The following is a 13,748-nucleotide window of genomic DNA, read 5'->3' as shown; positions in this document are numbered from 1 at the left end:
ACAATTAGAAGATATTGGGCACCTCATTAAAGTGAAAGAGCTGTTTGGGTGTTACTGTCAGAAGGTGGCACAGGCTTGTCAGTCCCAGTGTTTTCCTGCATGTGCACATGATTAGAGTTTTGACCAGAGGAAAGAGATGAATAAGATTTATTTAGTATAAATACTCACGCAGGATCTCTTGAACAGTAATGGGCTCTTTGATTATTGCAGCTCCACTCTCACCAGCCAAGTTTATAGCCTTTATACGGAAATGAAGTTTGTCCCCTGTGACCAGGTCTTTAATCAGCACAGATGTACGTTCCGTCAGGCCAGGAAGAGCTGGAATCCATTCTGTAGCTGCAAGTACAGGATTTGCATATTGTAATCATATATTATTTTCCAAACTGATGCCTTGTCTACAATTGAAAGTAAATTTGTGTTAGAGTAAAATGAACTTAATGGTCAATACCACACTTAAAAGGGAATAAACTAATCTGGAAAAAGAACTCTGGATCTAGAAGTTGTTATTTATACATGGAGTTGTGGAATGTATATACTTTGTTTATAGCTAAGAGTAAGGGAATTATCTTTGGGTAGTTCCCTTGGAATTCTGTTTCATAGAGCTTAGAGCTTACATTTATTTTCATTAGCAATAGGCAAGGGGGAGAGAATTTTGGAAGAATTTTTAGCAAGAAAATGAAGCCTTAATTGAATTTTTTCCTAGAATATCTCCTGTGGGTGTCCAAATAGATTGGTGAAAGCCACATGTGCTGAAAACAATATTAGAGCACGTAACTGTTGGAATTTATTTTTAACTTCTCAACTGACACTGTAGAGCAGAATTCTTAGGTCTTCCTTAGTTATTCTAATGACACAGAAGTACGACTGACAATCATTCTTCTATGATGATAACATAGGGATTCTGGTAATTCCGAGATGATATCTCATTAAAGACTATAAATTATTTCTGGATAAATGATACCCTGCAAAAACTCTAGTTTAGGTTATATGGCAATTGAGGCTAGTGTCAGAGAAAATGTCATGATTGAAGTGATTATAAATTTGTTATTTGATTTGTATGACATAGCATTTATGTTGTAGCATCACAGTAAATTGTGTGTTGTAGATATGGTGCAGTTATACTCTTTATTATCAGATCACAAGTATTAGATGAGATAAGGTAACAGTTACTTGAAAGTTTGACTGATGTTGTTACCGTCACGTTGTTATATTGGTTTTAAGGAATGCACAATTTGTGAATGCTATGAAAGTATAGTAGTGACTATAGAACAGCACTGGTATTTTTGTAGTACTTTTCTGTATTAACATCATCTTCACAATCACCATAAACTTTATGGTTGATGTGACTTTCATGGTTTTACAGTCATGTTGTGGTAAGTCTGGGTGATGGTTGACAAGGATGTTAGTCATAGATTAGAGTTCAAATTTAATGATACTGGATATGATTAATTTATTGGGATATTGCAGTGAAGCTCTTGCAATCATAGTATTTTAATAATGTTCAGTTGCCGCTGCCTAGTACTTGGGTTTACTTACATCCATCTTTGCAGTATTCTACAATATAACCATCTAATCCCCCGGCTCCAATCCGCTCAGGGGGTCTCCACTTCAAGGCAACAGTGCTGTCAGAAACATCTTCCACTGTAAAGTGGGTTGGTTCACTTGGAGGAGCTGTAAGGAAATACGTACAAGTAAATTCTGGGAAACAGCAATATAACTGTGAGAATTCAAAGGCTATAGAAGGAGTGATTAGTGTCTGAATTATATACCACTGTCTGGTTTAATAAAATAAATTTAGCTGAAGCACAGTTGTAAAATGTAACACCGAATACTTCAGTAGAAGTGCAGCATAAGATTCCTATAATAGAGAGGGGAACAAGAGGTTAAGATAGTAGTTCATATTCACATATGCTCCCTTATGAGTAAAAGCCAATGAAAAAACAAGAGCTTTAGAGGGGTGTCAAATTGTCAGCAGAAGTCTGCAGAAAAGTTTAGAAATAAAAATACATACAATTTGTATGCTGTACTTACACCCTGACTGTAATTAGACAAAATTCACATAGACAGAGGACCAAATTCATCAGTGGCTAAATTTGACTTCACTCATTTTCCTCTAACAGTGGAGAAAGTGACCAAAAGTTACAACTCTGTATTTACAGAAACACTAGTTCTGCTTTGCACATTTATAATACAGACATGCCTGAGAAAAATATTTTGGGGCTGAAAAATATTAACTTCATTTAGATATAATTATATCTTTTCAGAACATGAGTGTCATGGCTATTTTTAAATCCATAGTTCAGAAAGACCACTAGCTAAATTCAGTCTTAAGCATGGCTGTTGTCTATTAATTAAAAAACAATCAAGAAAAGCCCTTACTGGAGAATCCAAATACACACAAATGCTACAGTGAAGTCATTGATTACAAAAAGCAAACAGAAGGATAACTTTTCAAAATAACATTTAGAGTGCTGGACATAAAATTTAGTATACATGACATAAAAGCAATCATGTTAAAGAAATGTATGTTTGGCATACTCTGTGTATATGTATTAAATGGAACATCTTTTGAATATACATAACAGATTTTACATATTAGAAATATTTTATATATAAAAAGTAAGTTAAATACAGGTTTATAAATTGTGCAACTGACTGAAACTTATTGTGGTTCCCAAAGTTATTGTAAAAAAAGAAAAAAAAAATTTAAAAAATATCACCCAGTTTCCTTTCTGTAGCTGTGACAAAATTTTTCATATTTAAATGGCAAAAAGGACTGTGAACAGCACACAGGAGGCAAAGGCAGTTGGTAGCATACACAACCACACAATACACGATCAAGACCCCAAACCTCTTCTCTGAAGAAGTAAGTGTGAACTTTATCCTTAATCAAGTAAAACTCTGCCTATCCCATGAAAACTTTGGACCTTTTTTCTCAGTAGCTCCACTTGATGGTTTTCGTTTGCTCTCTGTTGTTGTAGACCAGCTGTTGTGTGTTTGAAATCCAGAATTAAGAGACCCTTCTTGCAGTTCATCCTTTCCTTCTGACCCCTTCACTGCATCATCTGTTTTTACATTATCTCCTCCAGCAGGCTGTCCGCCTTTGCTGATATTTGCAGATTTAGCAACTCTGGTCATTTTAATCTCCAGCTACTTGTATTTTTGTGTGTCGTCTTTTTAAAGCTCTTAGCAGGCAGGCTGAGGACTCCTTTGGTCTGCTCCTTCCTCAGGGACTGCAGGAGACACTGCACTGCTGTGTTGGGAAGGATTATTTATAGGAAATCATTCCTCAAATATTTTCTTAATCAGCTATCCTTTTAGCTGTGCAGAGGGTCAGGATTAAGGGAGTACTGGTTGGGATACTGTGATATTTGCACCCATGAGGGAATGGTGGAAGCTGAGAGGGACAGGGAAATTTCTGTCAATTAGTTCTCATTTCCAGATCCAGCTTGACACTCACACTTCTAATTATAACAACTAAAAATTCATCAGCAATTTCATGAAACTGGAACCTCTGCGCTTCACAGGAAGGGGAATGAGAGAGAAGAGGAAGATTACAAAGGAAAAAGTTGATTAAATATAGGATATAGAGATAGTTGATAGCTTCTTTTCTAACACATTCTTTGTAGCTATAAGGGCAGTTGAAGAGGTGAAAATTGTCCTGCCTTGGTTTTTGTCCTGGAAATAATGTAGAGTGTGCTAAAACTCACCAATTGGCATGAAGGGTTGTGAGGCAGGGCTTGGCCGGGACATGCCAATAGAATTCACAGCATAGATCCTCATCTCATAAACCACTCCTTCAATCATTCGCTTGGCTTCATAGGTTAAGTCTTTTAAAAGGTCAAAGTTCAGTCTCATCCATCGAAAGCTCTTCTTCTTCTTTCTCTCTAAAATATAGCCTGGAAAGGATAGCTCTTATGATGTGAAAGAACTGCAAATTATCATCTCACATATAAGAAAAAAAAAAATAACTGGGTTTTTTTTCTCCAATGGCATGAAAGAGGCAAATGTGATTTAGAATTATTACATATAGCTGAATTGTGTGAAGCTTTGGTATTTTCCTGCAGTTTCCTTTTGTATTACTTTCCTTCTATCTGACTTTCTTACCTGAACAATGATACTTTTTGAGAGTAGAAGTTATTTAGACTTGTCTATGTCTGGTATTAGGCTTTAAGCACATTTTGCATGCTATAAGCTACTATTAAGGTATTTAGATGTATGCAAAATAGAGATACTAACAGAGCTGGCTTAAATGGCAAATCCTTTCTGGTGACAATGCAGTCACGCACTCCTAAATGGCAGAGAAACAGCATTTCAATAAAAAGCCATTTCAGTGAAGGAGAAATTGCCTTGAAATGTGTAAGAAGAAACATAGAATTAAAAAATTAATTTGTCTCCTATATTCTGCTGCAATTCACTAATCTTGACTAACAGCATAAATCCCAAAGCAAAATCAGTTGGAACAACAGTTTGACACTTCCCTTTGGTTTTTTTGTGTTTTGTTTTGTTGATTTTTTTTTTTTATATGATTTGTCAGTGAACTGATGTTAGATCTCTGTGTCCGTTGCTAAGTGGTGGAATTGTGCAGTGCTTCCCAGGCAGTGCAGATCCCAGCTCTGCTTCAGCCCTATAGTTGGGTGAGTCCCAGCCACGCACCAATTTTCTTGCTCTGATTCCCTTTATTAAGGAAAGTGAACCTGTATGGATACAGAGAACCAAGAGAGCTGGATGCACTGCAGAACAAATCTGTAGTATAGCTTAGATGTAGTCTGTATGCCCAGAATGCAGGTCTTCAGTACATCTCCCTCGTCCCCTCAACATTCCCAGTCTTTCTCACACTGGTTTTCTCTGCTGGTTTTCCAAATGACTAAATCAGGCTGGGTTATCAGATTAAAAGATAAACGTCCAATTTCCCAAAACTGGGAATGGAATCTGTGATTCTTGATCCTTAACATGGAGGATGCTACTTCTCTGTGTTGCAGATGGTATGCCTGGATGTGATGCATGTAGACTTCTTTTAAACAGACTTTGTTTTGAAAGCTGTTCATCTTTTAAGTATGGAGTGAATAATCAGAAATTACACTGAATGGTGATTTACACATCCTGTGTATTTGTATGTATTGTATGTCTGTTTCTACCCACAATCTACAGAAGATATGTCTGTAACAGTGGTCAGCTACAACAGTATATGTCTATAGCAAACACACTGTAATTATGAATTGAGCTGTGTAGGTCCCTGCCACTCACAAGGATTGTGGCTATCAAACATGCAGATGTCCCTTTCGTATACCTGGGAAGTATGAGTCACACTTACAACGTCTAAAGGGAGATGGAGAACAACAGGCATGTTTGATGTTTTATAGGCCCAGACATCCTGCATCAGGAGCCTTTCCTGTCTACACGGAATAGCAAGAGCAGCATGGGAGTCTACAGAATGTTTTGGGAAATAAGTGCTGGAAGTACCTTTTTGCTGATGAGTTGTATCATCACTTCTAATGTATAAAGTTACTCCTGGCATACTTCAGTAGCTTTTAAACAGGGTTAAATGCTGTAAGAAAAGAACCTATGGTTCCTTTGACATATTCCTGCTTTTTTTTCTCTTTACCAGGGTCTATGAAACTGAGAGAAGCTTCAGCAACTCAGCTTCTATTTTTCTGCCATTCTAGATATGCGTAGTTTCCTGTCGGAACTGAGACACTTCGCTGTGGCATACCAAATTGCAACTTAAAAAAAAAAAAGAGGTAAAAAGACAATATTGGTACTGTTGGTGACATTTCATAAAGCAGTTTATTTCTCCAAATGCACAGAATGTACGATAGATAAAGATAATGCTTTCGTAATATAAAAAGTACATGAGACCCTATGAAATGTTTGTGTAACAGTAAAGATGAGGTGTGAATTTATTTGCTATATCTGTTGGATGTAGCTAATAAAGACTGTAGTAGACTGCCTACAATACCATCTGTAACAATATGGAGACAGATAAGAACACATATATCTTTTTTCCCTGCCTTTTTAAATTGCTTTTAAAGCTTTGTTTGAATGGATAGTGCTGGACCTTACCTTTTTTTTCCCTCCAGTTGTTCTATTCTAGCTCTATTAGTACTACAGTCCAGTGCTAGCTGAGGAAACCTCCTCATGTAGTGCAAAGGGTTGTTAGTGGCACATTAACAAAATGTTTCCTTTGACAGTGAAAACAAAACAAAAAACTCTCCAAAATATGTACCCTGAAAACTACAAAACCAAATCATGGGCTTTGCATAGTTGCGGGTGGAAGGGGCATTGGTTGCAGTAATGGGACAGCTATTGGTATATATCTTTGCACATAATAGTTTAAATTGTTAACTTCTTGCTTGCTTCCTGACAGAAAAGATGAAGCCACAAAGGACTTGCCCAGTAGTGTCTTGTTTATTCCAGCAGAGATAAATTCTGTTGAATTAAATGAGGTTATTCTTGAGGAAGTGAATGAAGTCCAAATATCCAAAAGCAAATACAAACTTCTCACTTCCAGATGCAGGGGGTTAAAAGAGTTTTAGAATGTTTCTAGCCCTGGAATTCCCATGGGAGTCCGTGTAGTTTTAGGTGTATCTTTTTTTAAAAGAAACTCAAACTGCAGTGATCTTTATTAAACAATTTGCTAGATTTGGAGTCCAGAGGAACTTTTCCCTAAAATTGGCCAAGACCACGGATTACTTTCTTTTCCTTCTGAGGATCACAGGCAGTTTCATCTAAAAACAACCATGCTCTGCAGAGAACTTAAAATGGTATTGGTTATATTCTTGATTGCTTCTGCTCGTTTCCTGTATCGCATGATAACTCTAGTTTTTAGTACAGTTTTTAAGGTTATTAAAGTGATTGAAAAGTGTGTGACCCATGGTGTGTGGTTCTATATGAAGTAGAATTATGAAGTAGTTTTCTAAAAGAAACATGTATTGCATGAGTGCTTGAGGTTGCAGATGACTGGAGTTGATAACTGAAGTGGCCACAGATCTGTTTCGGTATTCCTATGTAAATCCAAAGGTCTGTGTACTGACCTAAAATTTCAGTCTTGAATGACAATGTTTAGCTTTAACTATTTTTGGTATCGTGTTCTTGTGCTTTGGTAACTTATTTGCTGAAATATTTCTCTGATGCAAATAGCACGGGTAGAGGGCACTCTCTCCCTAAAATTGAAGGGCCAGAATCTAGACCAGTTTGAAGGTTTAATATATTAATTAGTTTCTGAGGGTCAGTCTTCCTATAGCAAATAAACATAGAGAATCCTTCCGTGCCATTTTAAAGGAGCAGCAAAAAAGATAGGCAAGGCAGCTGGAGCCTATATTTTAGCACTTCTTACCAAGCACTGGTTGCCCACCATCATATTTAGGGGGTTGCCACTGCACAGTACAACAATCTTCTCCAATGTTGCTGATCTTGGGAGCTTCTGGAGGGTCAGGAACATCTGAAGAAAGTGTGAGAATGAATGAGAGCTGTCACTGTTTGAATTTCTGTATACAAGTCAATGAAATATTTTTCTGTAACTTTTTTTCTGTATCGTATTGATACAGCTTTGCCAGATAGCAACAGTAGGTACAATTGAGAATGCTTCATCTTAGTCTAATGTGAATCCTGCTCTTTGATGCTTCTGTGTTAGGTTGGTTTTCCTTTAAATACCATTGATTATTCAGCTCCCTTGTTCTTTCCAGACATAATCAACTTTTTTGCAAAAACAAGGTAAATCTGTTCTGTAAGAACAGGCTTGCTCCAGGGTTTCCTATTTTCTCTAGAATAAACTATATAGAATACAATGGCTGCATATCTCACATTTTATTATTTTGGAGATAGTAGTAGTAAATATCCTAATTTAGGATTTATAAAAGATTAAAAGAGACTTAGTATTCACCTAAGCAGTAAATTCTAAACTTTAATACTGTAGGTGAAAGTAATTTTATTTAATCGTTTCTAAGTTTGCTTATAACTTGGCCTTTTGTCATATGTGTGGCAGGGTATAAACAAGTTAAATATTATGAAAAATTTTATAAAAATTGCTGACTCAAAATCATATTCCCCTGAGCTCTTCTGTGACTCATAGTGACAACCTGTTTATCTTATGTCAGATACATTATGTCTCTTTATTCCATTAACCATTTACTGCTTGTAGGATGAAGTAATCTTTGCTTAAAAATATAAATCACAACAAAATGACAAGAAGTTTTTCTTATCTCAGACAAGCATGAAGCATATACTTCAGAATGGAATGTCATCTATAAAATGATAGGATCACCTGAAACTGGAAATATATAAAAAGGAAATACATGGATTTCTACTGGGAGTTCTTCTCTTATCTTTTTCACACAGAAGGCAACTACCTCTGGAGGATCCTTCTGCCAAGTTTTGTGATTGATAGTATTCCTGCCTTTATGATCCTCTTCTGTTTTTGTAAACATAAAGTCAGAACTTGCCTCAGTTTTAGAGAAGGGTGAGTTTCAGTGAACTCAAGATGCTTGGATGCTCTGTTTGTTTCCTTCCTTCACTTACCAATAACTTTGACTGTGATATCAGCCTTATCTTCTCCCACTGGATTCTTAACTATAACTCTGTATACTCCCTCGTCCTCCTTTTCTGCTCCTTCAATGATGAAGACACAGTGGTCTTCATGCATCTCCACACGAACTCTGCCTTCAGATTCAAACAGAAGCTGTGGGCAATGAAAGTAACAGATAAATCATTGTAAGTTGTGCCAGGGACAGCCTGATAAGCCTGTATGTAAGCTGGTGAAAATCTTCAGATCACTGAATATTATAAAAATTACTGAAAAGCTATAAAGTTTTTCCAGTTCTATTTGTATGTAGAAGAGAGAGAATATAGACCAAGTGGCTCACATAAATAACATTTGGTTCTGAAAGTCTGCAGGTTGTTGAGATTCATTGCTAGTTAACATACCCAGTGATGTTTCAAAGAAGTTAAGTACCTCCAGAAATTACTACTTGGGATAGCTGCTGGTATCCATGTAAAGAGTTTCATGGATAACAGTTGGGTACTGTGTAAATTCAAGAAGGTCTGCAAATTCAAACTCAGATGGTTGAGCAAACATTCCTGATCAACAGTATCTACATTTGGCATCAGATAATATGAATGTGAACAATTTCCCTCTAAAAAATTTACCATGTTTCTTGTAACTGTTCATGGCATCAGTGTGATTTCTGTCACTCAAGAATGTCATATGGGGTAACTCGCTACTCTTCTCTGAGCTGAGGTCTAAACATAATGACAACAACTTTGCTGTACATTTATAACTCCTTTTTTCTTCATGTGCCTGCATATCTTTAGACCTAGAACAGGAAGAAAGCATATGTGCCTGAATAATGGCTAGTACAGCAGAATCTTAACCCTGAGAAAGGTTTATTGTTGCATAATAAATGTAAAATATTTTTGGATCTATCATAAATAAGTTCATTTTGACAAAAAGGAAACTTGTTGGAAAACAAATCCCCTTTCACTGTTTTGTACCTATATAGTCCACTCTCTTGACCTGTTGTCATCTTTCCCTGTGTCCTGTAAGATTTTGTCCTATTTTTTTTCCTCTAGTTGTTATTGAAACTTACAGGTTAGTGGGAGGAAAAGGGGGATAAACATTCACAAATATATTAAAAAGAGTTTTCAAACAACTGCTTTGATTCCTTGCAATCCAGCCACCATGTGATGGTGATTAGAGATTTCCTCAGTCAGCATCTTACTCTAAAATTACTCACCAGATCTCTTGTGCCCATTCAAAGTGTTTTGTAATTACCGTTGTGAAGCAGGATGTTGGGCCTGATGTGCTGTTTGCTTCACCAGTTTTAATATCTACTGACTTTAATTTTATTTCCTTCTGAATATGACCTTTTATCTGGAAAACACTAAGCATATTTGTGTGTCTGCATAAATAGGGACTTACCTTACTCTCAGTATTTAAATCACTGCTGTTTTCTGAGGGAGTCATGGAATCATCATTGCTGCGAACAAGGTCACTTTTCTAGATAAGCAAAGAAACCATAGAAAGTCAGCTAAGTCTTTCTGAGCAGAGCAGTAAAGCTGTTTCTGCAGGACAGAGAAGAGTCCATAAGTTTGTTAGGGGGGTTGAATAGGGAGGTTTGAGAAAAGTGAAGAGCAAAGTAAGGCGGCAAGCAGACCTGGGAAGGAAATCAACTAATACATCTATTTCCATTTCTGCTTTTTACTTTTGTATCAGACTGCAGTGAATTAAGGGAAGGATAAATCAGCAAAACTGAATTTACAGCTTAACAAACAAAGAGGCATGAAATGCATGCAGTAGAATTGTAACTGGTTGTGAATCTCTGTCCTGTGGTACTAGTTACTCATCTTGTGTAGCTACAAAAATTAGGATTACTTCTTCCTGTAACAATGAGATAGTAAGTCGATGTAAATGTTTTAACACTCATAAATAGAGTCAGGTCTGTAACACACACCAAACAATGTATTCTGAAGCTGTGCTGCTGTTTGTTTAGGATTTCATTAGTAAGTATATGTTATACATCCTTCAAATCAAGACTGTCTTCTTATACGCTGAGAGCTCGCACCTTAGAATTAACAGTGTATAGGGGTTTTCTGATACCCCGTCATCATTTATCAGAGAAACTTTTGTATGAGAGAGTTAATTTCTCTTGGTTCCCAAAAGAGACAAATGGCTCTTTTGTTTGTTTCCATACTAATTCTGCATTGCAGAAAAGAGTCCTAAGTGTTATTAAATATGCTAACCTGAACAAAGAATGCGGCCGAATCATGAAGAAATGAGATTGAGGAAATTAGTATAATTGGCAATATTATTTTGCCTGTATCTGTGCCTGTGGGAAGTGTAATAATGCTGTAGAATATTATGCAAAGTATTTCTGTGTTTTGTGCTAGTTATAGCTCAAGAGCCCACAGATGGTGAGGGGTGGGGATGTTCTGAGATAGCCAGAAAGGAAGCTGACTTAACATTTTGTGTCTAGCTTCTAAATTCTTTCTTTGATGTTTTGGAACTGCTTTGATAAGGCAAATAGCAAGCGTCCTCTATTTTCGTTATACCAAATACAGTTTTACCCCAGTGGTCTGCTAAGAAGACATTTTCTTAACAGACTGTAGAATTCTTGAGAAAGATTAAAAAAGAAGCTGCCATCCTACCATCCTATGACATGTCCATCCTATCAGGTGGAGGTGATGGAGATGACTCATCATATATTTCTTTTTCTCTGAGGTAGAAAGAGAATAAATGTGTATGGTATCCTACTGTCTACATGTACATATGTCTACTCACATATACTCAGCCCCTTCTTTTGGAATAGAAAAACAACCAACAATTCAGAAAAATAACAATTCAGGATGACTCTTACAAAACCAACTAAATCCCAAACAGCTCTACTGCAGGTATTTCCTCTATTTTTTTTTTTCTTGACGTTTAAAAAAAATGAAAGGAAGATGAAAATACTTGTAGCTAAGAATTGTAAATCAAAGTAAGATTTGAGAAAGAAAATAAAATTCCTGTTGTGACTTTATGGCCTTGGACATTGTGGCAGGTTACACATTACCTTGTTTACTTTCTGCCAGATCACAGTGGGTGTTGGATCTCCTGATATGGGAACATCCAATCTCAGTTTGTTCCCAGCCACCACGACAATAGTGTCAGGGGATTGGCCCAGACAGTCAAGGTGGATTTTGGGAGGTTCTATAGCAAAGGCAGAGAAAATAAGTTTTAAATATAGTGTGAGACTTCTGTATTGAAAAAAAAAAAGTGAATATTCATACATTAAATTAAAAATGAAAACACTGCTTCCTTTGCTATTGAAAACATGTTTACTTGTATATAAATAATGACTGCTGTTCTTACCTTCTCTTGGTACAAAATCAATCTTGACCTCTGGGAGAAAAAAAAGCAGGGAGAGGGAGTAGGAGAAATAGATCAGAAAACAGAATTTACATAACATCTATATTGACAAAGTAATTTTAAAACTATTCATCATTAAAATCTCATAAGTCATACACTTATGAGATACAGACTAATGCAATAAACTGGGAAATGAGTTCTGTAAAACAATGTGATAATGCACAATAACAGGCAAAAGCAACATGCTTATATTGAGGTATGAGGAATGAGATTTTGCATACCCTTTCCTGGTATAACCATGATTAATGCCATCACTTTATCCCTCTGGAATGCCCATTGCATATTCTAAGACAACTTACCCAAAAACTGAAGCTTGGCAGAAAGATTGTAAGCAAATCCCTGAGGGATGAAGGAATAATCAGCCTCATCACCTGGTGTTACATCCTCGATAGTTAGCTTATGGATTCTGGAAACATGAACAGATATATTCCACTCCCTTACCTTACCTCTCCAGGAGAAACAGGGCTGTCTCAAGAGACAAGGTACAGGCTATTAACAGACGTTACTATTTCTTCTCCCCTTGCCCTACCACCAGGGCTGTAGACTGCTCTAATTTTGGTATTCAAGCAAATCCATGTCAGCATGCTGTCTATGAATGGATTTTTCTTGTCAAGGTAGATGCATAGTCTGGTCTGAATAGAGGAAGCAGTTTCTCTGCTTTAGTCTAGTCTTTTACCATTACAAAGGCAGTTGTAACACTGCTGACTGGTTTAATTTGATCAGACTGTGACTGCAATAAATTTTGGAGAAACAAACTAAAAACTGATGCTCCACATCTGTATTATTGTAAATTCAAAACAGAATACAGAAAGGGAGTACTAAGGAAATCTTTACTTGGGTATCTTCTGAAGCTTCTTGGTCTCCAGTTCCAGTAGTAGTTAGACTGCTAAGTAACTTGAGCACAGAACTGCACAACTGTATGTGTTTATATTAACGCTAGTTTTTCTCAAGTGGTTTCTACGTAAGTGCTATCTTAATCTGTCTAAATATTACTGCTATTTTTAAAGTTAACAACAATATGTTTTCTAGATTGTTTGAATACCAAGAAACATGAAATCCTAATGGAAATAGGGAATGAATTCTGCTGTTATACCACTGATGTCAGACACTCAAAACGTACCGACACAGAAAGACTGCACATGTACCAAGCAAGTCTGTGACTAATGTTGATTGCATATGAGGAGGTTTTAAACTTTTTTTCTTTTTAGCTGGACCCAGGACAAAGTCTTGGTTTTTATTCCTATCCCCTGAGATAATAGTTCCTGTGGATTGTAACTCAATACCAAAACCTGTACCTATTTTCTGAAGCAAGACTAACCTGCCAATATGGGAGATCTTTATCCTTTCATCTGGGACCACCTCCTTTCCATTTTTTAACCAGATTCCTTTCACATTTTCATCAGAAACTTCACACTTGAAGACTGCCTGGTCACGTGCCTTCACTGTCAGGTCTGCAATGCTCTGATAAACTTCCAGCTTTTTCTCTGATATTGTGAGAATAATCGATATCAACAAATCAGAATAGCTCTGTAAGTAAACAGTTGGTGTGGATTTACCGAGTAGAAAAGGGTAGGGCTGAGCAAGCTGTTTGTGGAAGGGTGAAATACGAAGGGAAATCCACAGCATGCAGGGCTTTAACAGGACTGATAGCGAAGCACCTGTTATCATCAGGGTATCTGTTACATCCAGCACACAGGCCTGAGTTTTCACTGAGGTCTTTATTATCAAACCTTGTGCCTCTTATTAAGTTTTACTTTTCCCTGGCATGAGGATTGTGCTACCCCTGTGCACTGTCCTGGAGAAGGTTACCTTCAGCCTGTTTTCATTTTTCAGCTTCTCTGGTTCT

The 13,748-nt window shown here is 36.8% G+C and overlaps 1 protein-coding gene across 1 annotated transcript in view; it reads right to left on the bottom strand.

Annotated features, from left to right (window-relative positions):
- Window positions 1-13,748, bottom strand: part of MYBPC3 (myosin binding protein C3) — a 64,285-nt gene that overhangs the window by 18,953 nt on the left and 31,584 nt on the right. The window contains exons 17-26 of the mRNA XM_074823986.1: window positions 13,221-13,386; window positions 12,202-12,308; window positions 11,846-11,875; window positions 11,547-11,683; window positions 9,917-9,994; window positions 8,518-8,677; window positions 7,337-7,441; window positions 3,711-3,899; window positions 1,537-1,671; window positions 169-336 (exon numbers count right to left, since the gene is read on the bottom strand). Coding sequence (XP_074680087.1) covers window positions 169-336; window positions 1,537-1,671; window positions 3,711-3,899; window positions 7,337-7,441; window positions 8,518-8,677; window positions 9,917-9,994; window positions 11,547-11,683; window positions 11,846-11,875; window positions 12,202-12,308; window positions 13,221-13,386 — 1,275 coding nt within the window. The remainder of the gene's footprint in view (window positions 1-168; window positions 337-1,536; window positions 1,672-3,710; window positions 3,900-7,336; window positions 7,442-8,517; window positions 8,678-9,916; window positions 9,995-11,546; window positions 11,684-11,845; window positions 11,876-12,201; window positions 12,309-13,220; window positions 13,387-13,748) is intronic.

The sequence above is a fragment of the Strix aluco genome, chromosome 4 (genome assembly GCF_031877795.1).
Source record: "Strix aluco isolate bStrAlu1 chromosome 4, bStrAlu1.hap1, whole genome shotgun sequence".
NCBI classification, from domain to species: domain Eukaryota; kingdom Metazoa; phylum Chordata; class Aves; order Strigiformes; family Strigidae; genus Strix; species Strix aluco.
Note: the sequence above shows the minus strand (reverse complement) of the source record. Positions and strands in the feature narration are given on the sequence as shown.